The 16,777-nt window shown below is 42.3% G+C and overlaps 1 protein-coding gene across 1 annotated transcript in view; it reads right to left on the bottom strand.

The window, feature by feature from the left end:
• The window catches only part of LOC139198590 (potassium voltage-gated channel subfamily KQT member 5-like), a 105,473-nt gene that overhangs the window by 14,024 nt on the left and 74,672 nt on the right, over positions 1-16,777 (bottom strand). Inside the window, exons 3-9 of the mRNA XM_070827483.1 lie at positions 15,806-15,932; positions 10,327-10,502; positions 7,098-7,223; positions 4,419-4,529; positions 3,741-3,836; positions 2,685-2,779; positions 220-246 (exon numbers count right to left, since the gene is read on the bottom strand). Coding sequence (XP_070683584.1) covers positions 220-246; positions 2,685-2,779; positions 3,741-3,836; positions 4,419-4,529; positions 7,098-7,223; positions 10,327-10,502; positions 15,806-15,932 — 758 coding nt within the window. The remainder of the gene's footprint in view (positions 1-219; positions 247-2,684; positions 2,780-3,740; positions 3,837-4,418; positions 4,530-7,097; positions 7,224-10,326; positions 10,503-15,805; positions 15,933-16,777) is intronic.

Here is a 16,777-nt window from a genome sequence, read left to right as displayed (position 1 = left end):
CCACCACAGAGACCTTCAAAATAAAATTGGGGAAAAAAAGGATTTAACTCAGGATCTATCCGGAAATTCAAAGACAATTTTTTGCACTTGCCAGTTTTTTTATAATCAGTCTCAGAAGAGTAATTAGGTTCAATCCCCAGCCCAACCCTTAAAATATGGAGCTACAACATCATGGAGAACAGCGACCGTAGCAGGGCAGCACAGAACAGAGTCACAAACCTTGTGGTTGACTCTCCCTGCTCCTTCCTGTAGGCGACAGATAAGAAGAAGAAGAAAATGTATTAGAAAGTATCATTTCACAATATTAGTGTCTAAACACTGCTTAAAGGACCATACCAGGGTTTTAGTCCATTTACAGCTAAACATGCAGCAAACCATGCCGCTGTGTTTCAGATTTTTTCTCCCCATTGACTTATTTTCGTACAATATAAGATCCATTAGCAGACTGCAGGAACTGAAAAAGGGTGATCTAATGTTGTTATGGTCATTATTATCAGGGCAATGCAGTGCTGACATGTAAATAAATCTGCACCTTAACTGCATTCAACGATAATGTAAAACAAATTTCAATGCAGATTCAATGTGAACGTGAAGGATTACACAACTCAAGCAGGCCTCACGAGGCTGCTGCTTCTCAATTAGAATTGTGATCTTTTTATACTGTACAGAAATTGATGGAAATCAATGGATGCCTGGAACTATATGAATTTGTTAAAGAAAGAAAGAAGCAAAAAACTGTATGGCCTTTATTCCAAAATGGTGGATGAAAATACACGACTTGTGACTGAGGAGCTAACACGCTGCTATGGCCCTCTAAAGCAACACGATAGGACGATTTTTACATTGATGTCTTTGAAGAAGCTGTTGCGGAACATTTGAGGGTTTCAACACATCGATCAATAATAATCATTCCAGGTGAAATGGACCTTAACAAATAGCAGACTGACTACGAACATGCAGGTCAATGCAGACTATCCAGGCAAACTAAGGAAGCACTTGCAACAAAAGAGGGTAGTGACTGAGTGACTGAAGAGCAGCTCACTTAATCACTTTGAGAATTGTTTTTGTAACTGTATTCAATATGCCGTACAGGATTTCCCCCAATATTTCCAGGCTCCATAGACAGGTTTCCAGCCTCTAATGATCTAGTCAAAGCCATGGATTTTAATAAGGTGAAGGGTTAGTTTTATGAACCGAAACTGGTCACACAACTGGCATACATCCAGAGTCAAACAGCAGGGGCTTCATACATACTAACTAACTAACACTACTTTTGTCTGCTGACGGTACTCATGTGGGGGATTGTCCATTGTTCCGATGGCCCATTGTTCCAAAACCCCTAAAGCCCAGAAATGTCACTTATCCCGAAAACTCGCACATTGCTGCAGAAGTACAGACCCTGCAGCTGTGAGTTCAGTAATTGCCAGCCCTGCCCGTGGTGCTGAATTAGTTTAGTTTGCCCTTTCTGACCACACACCAAACAACATTTGAAGGGATTTTAGTGCCACAGACAATTTTACAATGTCGGCATAAAACCATGAGAGTTGGTGCACGGCCCGTCACCTGAGGCTTTAAATGTAGGCTGCAGGGTGAGGCTACATTGCTGTATTGTTGTTGTTGCTGGTGGTTAGGTTTCTGTGGGGTTAGGGTTAGGGTTAGATAACGGGTTGTCAGACAAATGGGCTTTTTGTCCAATGGGACTTTTTCAGACGATTGGGGTTTCGGAGTAATTGGCCATCAGAACAATGAAGCATGGCACGCTCATGTGAGGGGGCTTTTCTGCTTTTAAGCCATGCTGCCCGTTGCTGGCTTGGGACTCAAGGTTTATTTGTTAATTTCTCACAAGCTGCAAAAGCGAACTGAGTAGTATGGGTCTGTGTTATCTCTGCTACTAACTGCAGTTACTGACTGGAGCTGTATGTGCCAAGATCTGACGGAGTTAGTGTGGTGTTTGTAAGTCGGGATCTATTGTGATCCATCTTGTTTCTTTGGGTATAGACATGCCAGCTACCAGTGCCACTGACAGACTGTATTTGCACTGTACTTCTACATTATTCAGGGCATCGGTGCAAATTTAAGGATACTGAAGTGCTGAAAATTCAGGAAAGCTTGAATGGCTCACTGAGGCCACAACCACCGTCATAAATAGGCACGCCGTGGACGGCGAATGCTAAAATTGCCTCAAAGTGACAGCAGTGAAAGTCCCCGGACCAATTAAGCACTTGACCGACTTCAGTCAAACACATAGTGCCTGACTCAGTGTGAATGCTGTGGGGTGATAAAATGTTCATTTCTTTAATATCAGAAGCAAGGGGTGTTTGGAGATGTCTTAGAAGTCAGCATTTTTTCCTTTTTTTGAGGGGGGGGGGGTTAATTAGAGCAAAGTGAGATTAACGGAGCCTGGAAATCATTTTGAGGGCTGTGAGCCAAACTATCATTAAAAAAAATAAAATGGTAAAATCAATGCATTTATATTTTCAATGGTGTGAAGAGCAGATACATTAAACAGTAACACATATAAAAGTGATCAATATAAATAAGGCAGAAAAAATAAGGCAGGTAAAAGTGAAAACGCTGAATAATTGGTTTAAAAACTTAAAATGTAAATAATTGAAGTACAGGAAAAGATGGCTAGAGGGGCACAGACACCAAATAGAGACACCAGCTGCCATAGTTGTACCTACTTTGTAGGGCTGCAGGTATGCAACGCCTTCAAGTGAGGCTTCCAGGTAGCAATGGAAACCGAGTTCTCATCAGCCGCATAACTACGCCAAACACACTGCATGCAGAATACACAAAACCAGGAGGAAGAAAAAAGTACAAAGAGACCCCCCCAAAAAATGTAAATGATACGGATAAAACAAACAAAAGGGAGGCAGATGAGAGAATCAGAAGGAAGAGGAAGAAGAGGATGAGGAGAGCAGAAAAGAAAACAAATAAAAAGAGCTGATTAGTGAAACAAAAAACAGGTGTGTCACACGTCTGTGGTTAGGCATGGATACATGCCTGTGGGAAGGCAGGAGGCTCTCACAGTGCCGCCACGTGGCGTCCAGGTATGGCCTGGCGCTGTCGGTGGAGTAATAACGCCACGCAGCCTGGTACAACATGGGGACGGACGGGATGAAGAGTCAGAGGAGACAAGAGGGTGTGGAAGTCAGGAAAGAGGGAGATGGGAACATGAGATGGCAGAGAGAGGGAGAGAGGAGGACAATGGAGAAGCATGAAGGAGGAATGTAGGTGAGAAAGCAGAGGAGACAAAATGAAGCGTGTGGATAAACACATGAGGAGGACAACATGAGGTCAGCACAACTGAAATTCAGGATGGAACAAGAGGCGTGTGTGAAGATCAGGCTGGAAAAGAAGGAAATGTATGTAGCAGACAAGAGGGGGTTTGCATGAATGGCTTTGCCAAACTGGTATTTCTGGGCTTAAACACAGGAGAGTCCTCCAGAGAGTAGAGAGTTTACTGCAAAGCGAGGATGAGGGGGCACAGTGAAGCTACATGCTGTGTACTGTCCCCTGGGTAGTTTCAGGGCTTTGTCCCCAGAGGAAAAAGAGAAACTGCTGAGTGATAATATCATTTAGGGCGTTTGAACACACTTTATATTATGCAGACATCCTGTTTCCTTCCACTGTGGTGTATAACGGCAACAATTCATGATGCTAATGTTTTTATTGCCCAGCACAAAAACAGTAATGTATGTCAGAGAGAGAGGAAGAGAGCAGGCTGTTTGCTTTACCTGGATGAGGTAGGCAGCCGGGTTTCTCCTTTTCTCAAAGTGCTTCTGTCTGTGCTGCTCCTGGACCTTTAGGGCAAAGCCTGAGCCCAGGATACCCTGGTAGGATGTTAATAGGAATAAATACTCGATGCATGTGTACACCAAAGACTCAAGTATCACTGAGCTGCTCGTAGAGGCACGACAACATCGATCAATCAATCTCAATCAATCAATCAATCAATCTTTATTCATATAGCGCCAATTCACAACAGCGTTATCTGAAGACTCTTTCCATAAAGAGCAGGTCTAGACCAAACTCTTTAATTAGAGAGAGAGACCCAACGATTCAGGAATTCAACATTAATGATTCAAGAATCCCCACATGAGCAGCATCAGATATTATATTCGATGAGAATGTCCGTGGTGGCTACAGGGTCAATTTGGAAACAGCATGGTAGATATGTGTAATAGCTTTCTTCTCGATGCCACTCTTGTTGTTCGTCAATAAATTGTTAGCTGTGAGACCTTAATACTTTGAGACTTGTTTATTACCCATGTTAACACCAGCTGTCAAACACCTGAAACACGTGAAGCTGGAAAACAGGACTATGTATCAGGTCATACATATTTATTCTTGAGCTTGTGCTCATCAAATCATCACTCTCACTGAGGACAGAATAGTAAAGAATGCAGACTTACGGCTGGCAAGGCAAAGAAGGAGATGCCCAGAAGGGCAAACCCTGCAGACAGCATCCGTCCTGTCCACGTCTTTGGTGTCTTGTCCCCGTAGCCAATGGTTGTCAGGGTGATCTGTGAAAACAAATAGTAGTCACCATCCGGTCCTGAATGATGAGGCTCTGGATTTCTGAAAGAAATTTGAGTCTGGAAAAAGAAATATGACACCAATACTGCATAACTGTTACTTCCAGCCATGTCGCATATAAGCTCGTACATGTCAGTTCAGAAAACCATTTCTTTGATTAATCAGTGCCCATTAAAAAGTGTTTCCTTTTTCTTTTTCATAAAAAGGTGTTTCTCCTCAGACATGTTGGTTTTTGGTACCATTTTCTTCTTAGCCCCCCTTTATTTAGGGGTTAGTAGCTGGAACTAATTAATGGTTAATAAATGTATCAGTGCTGTATAGAAGAACTCTCCACGTTATTAAAAATCCCCTTTGCTGGTGTTTATCCTCACCCAGCAGGGTACTTTACTGTATCTACTGTCTTATTATTAGCTTGCTCTTGAATTTAGTAAGACCAGGCAACCAAAACATTGTAATTAATGGCTTGAACTATCAATAAAGCGTTAGTAACATTAGAGAGCAATTAGCTGCAGCTTATTAAGCCTGGTAAAGAGCACCCCATTAGAAAGGTCATTATTCATTGCTATGAGCAGCAAAAACACAATTCCAATAGTTGCTGTCTTATTGAGGGGACGGCAGATGATTCAGAAAGGATATATTTCAACATCTCTACAACTAGATCGGTGTTTCCAAGGTCTGCCCCTGGGGACCCACTGCCCCTCATGTTTTAGATGTCTTCCTGCTCCAACACAGCTGATTGAAATGAGCGGGCTGTTATCAGGCTTCTGCAGAGCTCGATGATAAGCTGATCACAGAGCATAAAGAGTCCGTGAGGCCACATCTCGGTAATTGATAAAAAATGTTTTTTCTCTCTTTTGTATACTGCTGGAGTGGAGCTGCATACTGTAGAGACGTGATTTGGAATGATGCCTTCAGGCAGTCCAATCACATCTGAGTGCTTTGACCTGTGTGGGGGCTTTATAGGAGCGAGTCTGTATGGCCTTGGTTCTAAGTACACCGATGAAAGCCTGTGGCTGAAGTGTTTATTCTGCCTTGGTAAATAAAAGTGTTTTTGAGGCTCAGTGTCCATCCATCCATCCATTTTCAACCGCTTATCCGGGGTCGGGTCGCGGGGGCAGCAGTTTTAGCAGAGATGCCCAAACTTCCCGGGCCCCAGACACCTCCTCCAGCTCATCCGGTGGGACCCCGAGGCGTTCCCAGGCCAGCCGAGAGACATAGTCCCTCCAGCGTGTCCTGGGTCTTCCCCGGGGCCTCCTTCCGGTGGGACATGCCCGGAAAACCTCCCCAGGGAGGCGTCCAGGAGGCATCCGAAACAGATGCCCGAGCCACCTCAGCTGGCTCCTCTCGATGTGGAGGAGCAGCGGCTCTACTCCGAGCCCCTCCCGGATGGTCGAACTCCTCACCCTATCTCTAAGGGTGAGTCCGGCCACCCTGCGGAGGAAACTCATTTCGGCCGCTTGTATCCGAGATCTTGTTCTTTCGGTCATGACCCAAAGTTCATGACCATAGGTGAGGGTAGGAACGTAGATCGACCGGTAAATCGAGAGCTTTGCCTTTTGGCTCAGCTCCCTCTTCACCACGACGGACCGATACAGCGACCGCATTACTGCAGACGCTGCACCGATCCGCCTGTCGATCTCACGCTCCATCCTTCCCCCACTCGTGAACAAGACCCCGAGATACTTGAACTCCTCCACCTGAGGCAAGGACTCTCCACCGACCCGGAGATGGCAAACCACCTTTTTCCGGTCGAGAACCATGGCCTCGGACTTGGAGGTGCTGATTCTCATCCCAGCCGTTTCGCACTCGGCTGCAAACCGCCCCAGTGCACACTGGAGGTCCCGGCCTGACGAAGCCAGGCTCAGTGTGTGTAAGTCAATACGGATGATCTATGAGGCCATGTTTAATATTACACCTTGACTGCATTTAACTGAGCAGATGAGTGAAGTGACTTGAAGAAAGAAGTCAACTAATAATGTTTTAATAAAAGAAAAATCAAAGTTAATTGTGATAATCATTCATAGTGATGGTATTATTACTATTTAATGACTGGTTGTGAACTGGAATCACCAAACTCTGTCTGTCTGTATGTCTATCCAGCTATCAGTCTCTCTGTTTTGGCAGATTGATCTCTCTGGATTATTATTCAGGCACTGATTGCCTTGCATGACAAAGGTGTCTGCAGCCATTCGGTGCCAGTATGATTTTTGGAGCCGATATGAAAATGGTGATTAATGAAGCCAAGCTAATGTTTATAGAGGAGCTGTCAATGCTCAGAGGCAATGACAAACTGAACAGAAAATGTTAAGAAAGATACTTCGCAGCATTACAGTGACAGTATGTAAGGCAAAGTGTAACTTTGAGTTTTCCTTTCGCCCAAGAAACCAAGTCAAGCACAGACTGGGGCTGTAAAAGAAAAACCAAGAAGTCCAGTGGACAGCAACAGATATCAGAGGTTGAGTGACAAGAATGAAAACTTGTTAAAGTCATCACTTCCATTACTAGGTTTTACTGAATCCTAGTAGGTAGAGCGACAGATGTTCCCCTATACTCACCGTGCCCCACCATAAGGCATCAGCGTAGGTAGCAAAGTCCTTATTGACCTTGTTCTCCACAAGGTAAACAAGGAACGAAGAGAAGATGAGAACCAAGAAACCGATGTACCAGGCGGTCACCAGCTCCTGCAGGCAAAGGTCAAAACTGACTTTCAGAGAGTAATCATGGAAAAAAGAACATTTTGTTAATGCACGACCACTTTAACATATGACCATTTACTGATGATGAAACCTAAATCTGCTTTTCTGTGAACTTTGAGGACAAACCTTTCTATATAATAGAATGGCCGAGTGATACAAGTGAAAGTTGGGTTTTAAATCCACTTCAATCGCTGCAGATTGGTTTCTAGCACGCAGGTACTGTCTGTTTTGCTTTTACAGCAGGCTGAGGGCTTTTCAGAGAAACAAACGCACAAAAACAGGTAGATGTGTTGTCATGGTTACCAGGCCGACCATCCACCTATTAGTAAGATGATGTTGTACGGAGAGAATCGCGCTTGAATGGAGCTCAAGCGTACATTGAGCAACCTGATGTGCCACCCTGATCAGGTATCAGGACGTTCTGTTGAATCAAAGTAACAACCTTTAAGATCACTGCGTTGTTCACCATAAACAGTAATTACAGGTGTGTTTTTGGACCGAACAGAGATCCAAACAGCGTCCCTGCTGACATTTTGGACTTTTGAATTTGTTTCTTTATCTTTGGATTTGCACTGTCTTTCAAGTTTCATCGTCTGTAGTCATTGATCTTGTCTTTGTTTGTGCGGCCATAGTAACCATTCACTCGCAACTCTAGCAGAGACCGGAGAGAACAGTATGCTGCTTCCACCTACGCTCTCTGGACCAACTGCTGCTGAGTGATGGAGATCACATTTTCCCCAGGACGTCGCCAAAGACACCCACTTCATTATACCAAAGAATATCAGTTCATCAGTGAGATATCAACTCAATCACCATCGTGTTTGTGCACAATTATTTAAATGAAAATCTTCAAGATTATTACTTTAGGTTTTCGCTTAGCCCAGGAGCGGGTTTGGATATTTTGAAATGTCATAAGTCAACAGTCAATAATGGATGGAAAGCTGAAATATTGCCCCAGGTCTCAAGTTCATCTCCAGCTAGTTTCATTAGGATTCTTTGTCAGGGGCTGTGTACAAAAACGATGATTGTATACAAAGAGAAAAGAGGCTTTGTATCAGTACCTGAACTCTGTCAGGTTTAGTTCCAATGCAGCTCAGCTGGGCATGGCTTAAAAACGTGGAACAGACTCAGTTTTGGTCTCAGTTGTAGGCCTGTGCAGAACTCAACCTTGGCCACCAAGCTCCACACTGCTTCATACAACATCTACTGTAAATGCCCAGCTCTATTGTTATCCTATTACTGCTGTAGCTGATGCTGACCATTGGCTTCCACTGAAACGCACCAACCATCACCACAGCCTCCACCTCCACGCCAATTGATTTTACCTGCTGCTGCTATCTGCTCTTTCTGCTGCAATTTCCTAGATAGTGGATACTGCTGCCAATACACTGCAATTTGAAAATGCAGCATTCTCTACTCCAGCATGAATCAATAGAAGGGGGAAACCCTTCTGTTGATTCATTTAAATTTCAAAAACTACTTTCTACATAGGAAATAGTCCCTATGAAATCTGTACACAGCACGCTTGTAAAGAAATCAAAAACTAGCTGCATCCAAACACCACCTGAAGCTGAGAAAATATGTGCTTGTAATGTAATAACCTACCCTTTAAGCTGATTCAACTGTGTTTGTTGGCAATTTATTTTCTTCAGGCTGCATAATTGATTGTTTTTGGGTCATTTCCTTCACTCAGAATACACCAGAAACAAATTGCCTGGCCAGAAACCTCCATGAATCATCTGCAGTGGTCCAAAAATCCTTTCAGAAAAGCCCTTATGAAACACAGCCTCCCACATACTGTACACAGTCTTACATTATTTGACCTTTTCATTTAAAATATGAATGTGCAGCTTATTATTTATAGTAAAGAAAATGTCAGCACTGATGACCTGCCTTGGCTGCTGCATCTATGGGGGTCATACCGATCTAAGACAGAAGTTGGTGGATTTGTGTGGGCTGACTGAAGTGGAACACAAAGAGACGAGAGTGAGCTGAGGTAAGAAAGGCAAGAAATGCCTGAAAAGAGTAAGTCAGAGCGTAAACGCTGGATTGAGCTCTAAATAGCTCAAAACCAACACTGAGTCTAATCCTTCCGGTCCAAAACATATCATTTGTTTCAGTAACTTTCTGTGTAACATTTGGTAACTAAATGTAAACTAATTCATTGAAAACTATGTGAATGCTTTCAGTAAATCTAATCAGGCAACTGACAGCTTTCCCAAGATACAAAAAACGTCAATATGGATACAGTCTAACATATAGTGTATTACCCAATAAATCATATTGACCAGTGTTTCTAATGTGTGGTACATCACATTTACATATATGAGAAGAACTAGATATTAGAAACACCTTACTATACAACATACCTCAGTATGACACAACATTCATTAGGCTTAACCAAGGAACTCGTGCTGCAGTCCATTACACTGACCTCCATTTCCATCACCCCCCCCCCCCCCACCCCCCCCTCTGCATCCCTCAGTTTGTTTTGTATACGTCATTTTGAGGCAAGACTTGCAAGAGTTTATGCAGAAAAACAGGGTAGCAGGTGCATTAAACTGGTTATACTGACTTCATGTCACCAAGGGACCCTGTCAATTCCTCTGGATCCTATTCTGTAGCCAATAGAGGTAATGATACACATATTAGAACCAGATTTAAAGAACAATTATTATTTTTAATTCTGGGCCCTGTTTTTACAAGTTTTGAGTTCCAAATGAATAGTAGGTACATTAGGTTTTGGAACTGGTCCAGTAGATCGCCCCAGCCAGCAGCCACTAAATGGGCTGCAATGGCTGCAATGTAATCCTTTGTAGTAGATCCACTAAAAGTGCTTGTTTTTGCCACTGACAGGCTCAGATTGTTCTTTAAAGTGTCTGACAACATTATGGAAAGGATCCCTACAAAGAAAGACCTGTAAGAACCTTTTTGTTCTAGGAATATGGAACAGTTATATCGTCCTCTTCAAGGCCACCAGACTGACAAAAACAGTGATCTTACCTTACAGAACACAGATTTATGATACTGTGTGTTATTGTATTGTGTGTCGTAACATTGTGTTGTATCCAGACTAACTCTGGCCCACCTTGCTGTGTGCGTAGACCACCGAGCCCAGCAGCTTCCATGTGCCTCCTCTTCGGTCCATTCGCACCATGCGAAGGATCTGCAGGAAACGCAGGCTCCGCAGGACCGAGGTGGCAAAGATGTTGCCCTGGCTGCCCGCTGACACCACCGCCACCGAGGCTATCAGCACTATGATGTCTGTGGGGCCAAAAGAGAAGCAGAAATTAGCACAAACTCTAATCGATCGTGACTCGACCCGGAAAGAAAATACAGTATATCTGACATCACACTCATTTTAGTCTTAAATGTTATCCAATACTCATATAATTCAAGTTAGCTGAGGACATTACAGTTGAGCGTGGACTCAAATTCTGATTTCTTTAAGACTTTTAATGCAAAAGCAATATCTGTATCACCCTGGTACACTGGTAAACAGCAATGATTAGACCTAAAGTAAAGTTACATGACTATATTACACATGCTTATGCACATGACAGCAAGTAAAAAGGTGTTGACACCTCTGACATCTTAAAAGTCCAACCTAAAGACAAATGATTCTCGCTGATATCGCTCCTCACTAGCTTTGTTGAGGACAGCATATCTGGGACTGGCTAAATGTCTGTTATGCTGCTGCAATGACAAATCAGTAGCAATAGCAAATCAATCTCACCCCTCACTGTGGCAAGTTCTCCCAACAAAGGCTCCGTTTTACTACGGCTGACCTAATGTGCCACAGGCATCAACAGTACAATAATGTATGTGTTCTCTTCCTATATACACCATATGTACATATGCGTCTCTTGGCTACCACATCGATCTGCTGTAGACACAAACAGGACAATTGGAAGGAAGTAATTGGCTAAGCCACTGATCCATGAAGAATATTTTTCACACACAGTATATCTGAAATTATCGAGGTCTGTGCACTGCTTGTCATTGAGATTCTAACGCTGTGTGGGTTTCAGATTTGTTTCGCATTTCATTTTCCCATGAGCGCATTTAAGTGCAGGCAAACTGTGTCGCTGTATGTGCTGCAAAGTGTGATGGACAGATACACAAACATCAATAAACAAAGGCACAGAAGACACACACACACACACACATAGAGATACAGATCTGCTAAGAGGAAGTTCACACAGAAACCACACTGAACAAATGAATAGCACTGAACTCACAAAGAACAAACACAGACAACTAAAGTAACAAGCTATGCCTATGACTCAGGAAACAACATTCTTTCTCCTTTTTCCCCCTTCGCTTTTCTCTCAAACACATCTTCCATTTCAGTGACGCGCCAGGTGAAACTCTACCCTTGAGTGGTGTTATTTACTTCACTCTGTGCAAGAGGTTTTCCCTCAAACACTGAATAACCATTCCTTCACCTTCTGTCCTCTCGCCGAACCCATTTTTTGAGAGAAAATGCTGACCAAGGTGTGGCTAATGGCTCCCGTTATAAACCATGGACAAGTCGACCCACAGTGAGGAGAGAGAGAAAAGGGGGAAAGTCAGCAGCAGTAGCATGAAAAATTCATTGCTGACACCCAGCAGATGATGGTCTCTGGGGCACCTGCAGGGCTGCAGCAGGTTAACTCCCTTTGAAGGTGCTGACAGGGAAATGTGAGGAAAGTGAATGACAGATGAATAAAGACTGCCAGTGTCAGTTCAGGTGCACAGACCAACAAGTCAGCAGTCAAAGGGGGTAAGTATTGATTCCTTCCATAATCTGAAAACAATACAAAACACTGTTCTGGCAGCTCATTTTTTTTATCCCCAGTGGAGTTATATATTATCCCTGCTTCTGGCCAGACTGAATAAGGGGAAAGCAGTTCCTATGCTCGCTAGTGGATATTAAAAGTTGGTAAGCCATTCTGGATATTTTAAGACATTTTAGATCCTCCTGAGTGGACGGAGTCACGGCTGGATCGAACGATGTTACAGTGGCGCTGATGACCGAGCCTCGTGTTTGGAATGACACAGTAAATCCAGTACCACAGTTTGTCATCGCCAAGTTAACCTTTACTTCATAAACAGCAACCAAAATATTGAAAGTGAATATGGCCATCATCCTTTCATCACTTCTTGTCAAAATGCACAGGAAAAGTCACAAATTGAGGGCGAGACAAGCAGTCGTGATGACATCATTAGGTCTTTTTTGATTGACCACGACCCAGAGGAAAAGTTCACTACAAAGTATAAAGAGTTGTGGATCAGGGATCCGGGGGATCTGTTCTGCTACGCCTTAAATGTTATACTGGACTGGTCGCTGTGTTAGGGAAACATTCACCCCTTTCTTTTTGTTTTCTGTACAGATCACACACTACGTAACCATAAAACTATGACGGCTTTTATTTGTCTTGTTTTTTCTGAGAAGTGAAGTACAGAAGGGATTTTAAGATCCCTCTATTTGCTTTTAAAGCCCTGCATGGCACCAGGATACATCCCTGAACTGAACCATCCCCTTGACCCCTCAGATCACTGCCCTCCACCCCACACCCTCAGGTGAAAACTAAATGTGATCAAGTACCCCCCCACTGATATCTTTAAAACCCATGTTAAAATCTTTCCTGCCACCATGCGGACATGTCTGACAGCTGTGGCTTTTCTTTGTTTGTATTTTGTGTTTGTTTCATGATGTTTGTGTTCTGATTTTATCGAGATTTTCTGTGCTTTTATTAAATTACTTATATCCTCATTTTTGTCTGTGTTTATATTAGATTATTCCCGTGTTTTTTATTTGATTGTAATCATCAGTCAAACAATCCCATGACTTAATCTCTTTATAAAGCACTTTGGTCCGTGTTTGTTGTTTTTAAATGTTCTATAAAAGCTCTATGAATAAACTTGACTTGCTCTTCGTGCTAATATCCAGTCTACTGTACCTATGATGAGAATCATCCTCTCAGTTGACTAAAGATATCCAATTCGACCTTCTAATCTCTCAAGTAGACAAATCGATGGATTTTCACTGCAGGTGTTGTACTGATTTCCCAGAGTACAGTGCAGCGCAGTGTCTTTTCTGTAAGGCATTTTATTCCAAATTGAGATAATCACCATTTGAAAAAAAGAAACAGCTACTGTAATGAAGTAAAACAGCAGAAAAATCAAAAATATTGAATAGATAACTCAAGGTCATTATTTTCCTATCCCCAATGGATGTATACAAGATTTGGATCATTTGCAAGATATTATGTGTTTTCACCTTCAGGCAAACCCTCAGAAAAAAACCACACAATACATCAGAGGCCCTCCTCAGACACACCATTCCAGGACATTTACAAGCACACTTTATGAGGACCAACCCCAGTGAATGCAGGGAACAGTGCAGCAGGGGTCATTCATTCAGGTTGTTAGCGGCTGTGTTTCTTTCTCAGTCCTCAGGGAGGGAACATACTGAAGGATTTGGTCCTAATGGGCTTTAAATTACAGCAGTGGGCAAATCAACAAGGTGAAATTGGTTTCAGTGATGTAGGAGTTCATTCTGTTCACTCTGGGATTCAAATATGTATGTTTATGCACTCGGACATATAGGAAAGTACATCGAAACATAACATGAACAGAAACACACACACACACACACACACACACAGCTTCGCTTATTCTGGAGGAGATGACTGTTATGGATCCTGCCAGTCAACAATAATTAAGAGTACAACAACACAATAATATGAATATATAACAATAATGTAGAGTATTACAGAGTAATACGGTTAAGCAGTTAACATGACACGGCATCTGCTTACATGCCCTGATGTGAAAATAACTTAATAAGTTTCATATTGTGTGACAATGTAATGTCAGCGCAAGGTCTACTTACACACTTTGTCAAGGTTCAAGCATTGTAATAATAATTAATAATTTTTTCATACTTTTATATATTTATATTTTTACTTTTACTTGTGTTTGAAGTTTATTCTTATTCTTTTGGAGCTGTGCGTAACAAAAGCAATTTCCCCCTGGGGATTATTAAAGGAATTTTGATTAGATCATCATGTGACCTACACGTTATCCACTTAACCCCCAACTTCATTCATTCACTGATGAAGACTATGTGACATGGTTGAAAGTCTTGAAAAATGTAATAAGTGAACTTTGACTAGATTATTGAATCATATATACAGATAACAAAGTCAAGAATGATCTTCCGTGCTATTATTCCTACAAATTAGATAACAGTAGGTGTTAAACGGAATGAAACAAGATAAAAAGTATATTCTCAGATAATACAAGTTTTACTTTTTCAACATGACCGCATGGATCAAGCAATTAGATGCTTAAAATACAATGATTTCCAGGAATGACTCAGTAGTAATGACAGGTCTAAATTACTGTGATTATTAACAATATTACCAAGTATATCTGATTTTAGTCAAGATTAGCCTTTCTACCAGGGCAAAGGGATAGATAGTTAAATAATATTTCAAGAAATTGTCAAAATTGCCAAATTCGTGATGTTATTCTTGCCTTTGTAATAAAAAAAAAAAGCAGTGCTAGCATGTGTGGTTTGGCTCAGCGACACAACACAGCTCCCATAGAAGGATGAGGGGAGTTAAATCGTCTAAACATTTGACCACAAATATCGCTGCTCTCGTGATGTATTTACTCTCTACAGCACCACAGTCTTTGGAGCCAAATTCAAGTTATTCTGTCAGTGACAGTCACCTGATTTACTCCTCTGGGAATGTCAAACCTTTAACAAGTATTGTTTTGTGTGCTAAGATGTGCCACAGTCACTTCGGAACTAAGTGAAGTAGCAAGTCATGCACGTTGACACTGGGATTTTATGCAAAACTCACACATTCCCTTTTTGGTATGCATGTTAAATTTGATTACATAACACAGATGGACAGCTATATATGTGGAGACGTGAAAAGACACTGGAGCTCAGCATTTTTCCCTGTTCTGAAGCAAGATCACAGAGAAAGCTCCATCTCTCTCCTGCTGCGGTCATCAACTCATTTTCTCTTTTATTTTCTCACTTTATCCCGTCGTCTCTCTGTCACATTGTGTCTCCACGACTCTTACTATATTTTCACCCTTTTGTTTTGCCCCTCTTCCCTCAGTGCTGGCAACTGCAGCACACACTACAAAGTGCAACAATGGGAGTTCACGGCACCCCGCGTGACTTGTAAGCCCTGCTCTCCCTCCCTGGAGCATCCTACTGTACTTTCCAAGGGAGGAGAGAGATCCATGTCTAAACAGTGGAAAGAATAAAAGGCAGTAATGCAACCTCATTACGTAAATGCTTTCTGCTCATATGAGCTCTGACCACAACTGAAAATGACACGAGCAAACTATGGTCAATAGCGTGCCGTGGAACCGTGCTTACGTCTAACATCAAACTGCGTTCACAGAAAGGACAACTGCGGCCTACTGGAGGGCAAGTAGTAGGCAGATGAAGGGTGATTCAGTGAAAAAGAGGTGCTCCTGCTGGAAAACATGACTTTTTATGTGTTTGTTTCCACAAACGAGACTGAGCAGGAAGGTGCGTTCCAACAGCTCACCTATAACGCAGAACGGTTTCCTGGCAAAGCGAAGTCGTCCCTGCCATCCTCTGTAGCGACAGCAGCATCCTGCCGACCAGATTCGGATGATGTACTCCAACCCAAACACCACAATCATCACAAACTCCTGTTGAAAAAGACAGAAGAAAATGGTTGAAAAAAATAGAGTCCCAGAGGACAACATGTCCTCATACTGAAACGGTCGACTTCCACTGAAACTGTTGTAGTTTGGTTAGGTTTAGGGCTACAAAACTACATGGTTAGGTTTAGGAAAAAGTCTAGTATAGGTTAAAATAAGTATGTTAGTTACAGAACAGATGGGAGTGACATCACCTAAGTTACATTACACACATGACATAACTTACATCAGGTAAAAAAAACTCACATCTGACTATTGTTTGCACATGAGACACCAGCAGCTGTCTCCTGGAGGAAAGTGTTACCCATATGTCCTAGCCAATTTCCTCCTTCCTCCTTTGTCTCTCTTTTTACTACATCACCTGTCTACATTACGCTGGTTATTTTAACCCTGGTGGAAAAATGACTACTGTTGTTGTTCCTTGGTGTGAGGACAGGCTGCCATTATGATCTGCTATAGATTACAAATACATCGTCACATATTATCACACATCAATCATGCAATGTTTTTTGTCATTAAAATGGACACCACGTTGACAATTCATTTTATCTTTGCCATCTGTTAACGCACACACACTGAGTCAGCTTTCATTAGGTAACAGCGCTGATGCAATTAGTGCAGAGCAATTTGTGAAATGGTAGTTACTGCTGCGGGGGCACTGTATGAAAAAAGCAAACACTCTCCTCTCCTTTCAGTCAAAGGCTTTTGAAAAACACATGTTGAGTCAAACTAAAGAGTCTTTTAAAAAGCATTTTTGCCCACGAGCAGCATGTTCCTGACTCTGAAGGCAAGTCCATTTAGTGTTATTAGTACTTCAAGTAAGTAAAGTTTCC

This window comes from Pempheris klunzingeri, chromosome 3 (genome assembly GCF_042242105.1).
Source record: "Pempheris klunzingeri isolate RE-2024b chromosome 3, fPemKlu1.hap1, whole genome shotgun sequence".
Taxonomy (NCBI): domain Eukaryota; kingdom Metazoa; phylum Chordata; class Actinopteri; order Acropomatiformes; family Pempheridae; genus Pempheris; species Pempheris klunzingeri.
Note: the sequence above shows the minus strand (reverse complement) of the source record. Positions and strands in the feature narration are given on the sequence as shown.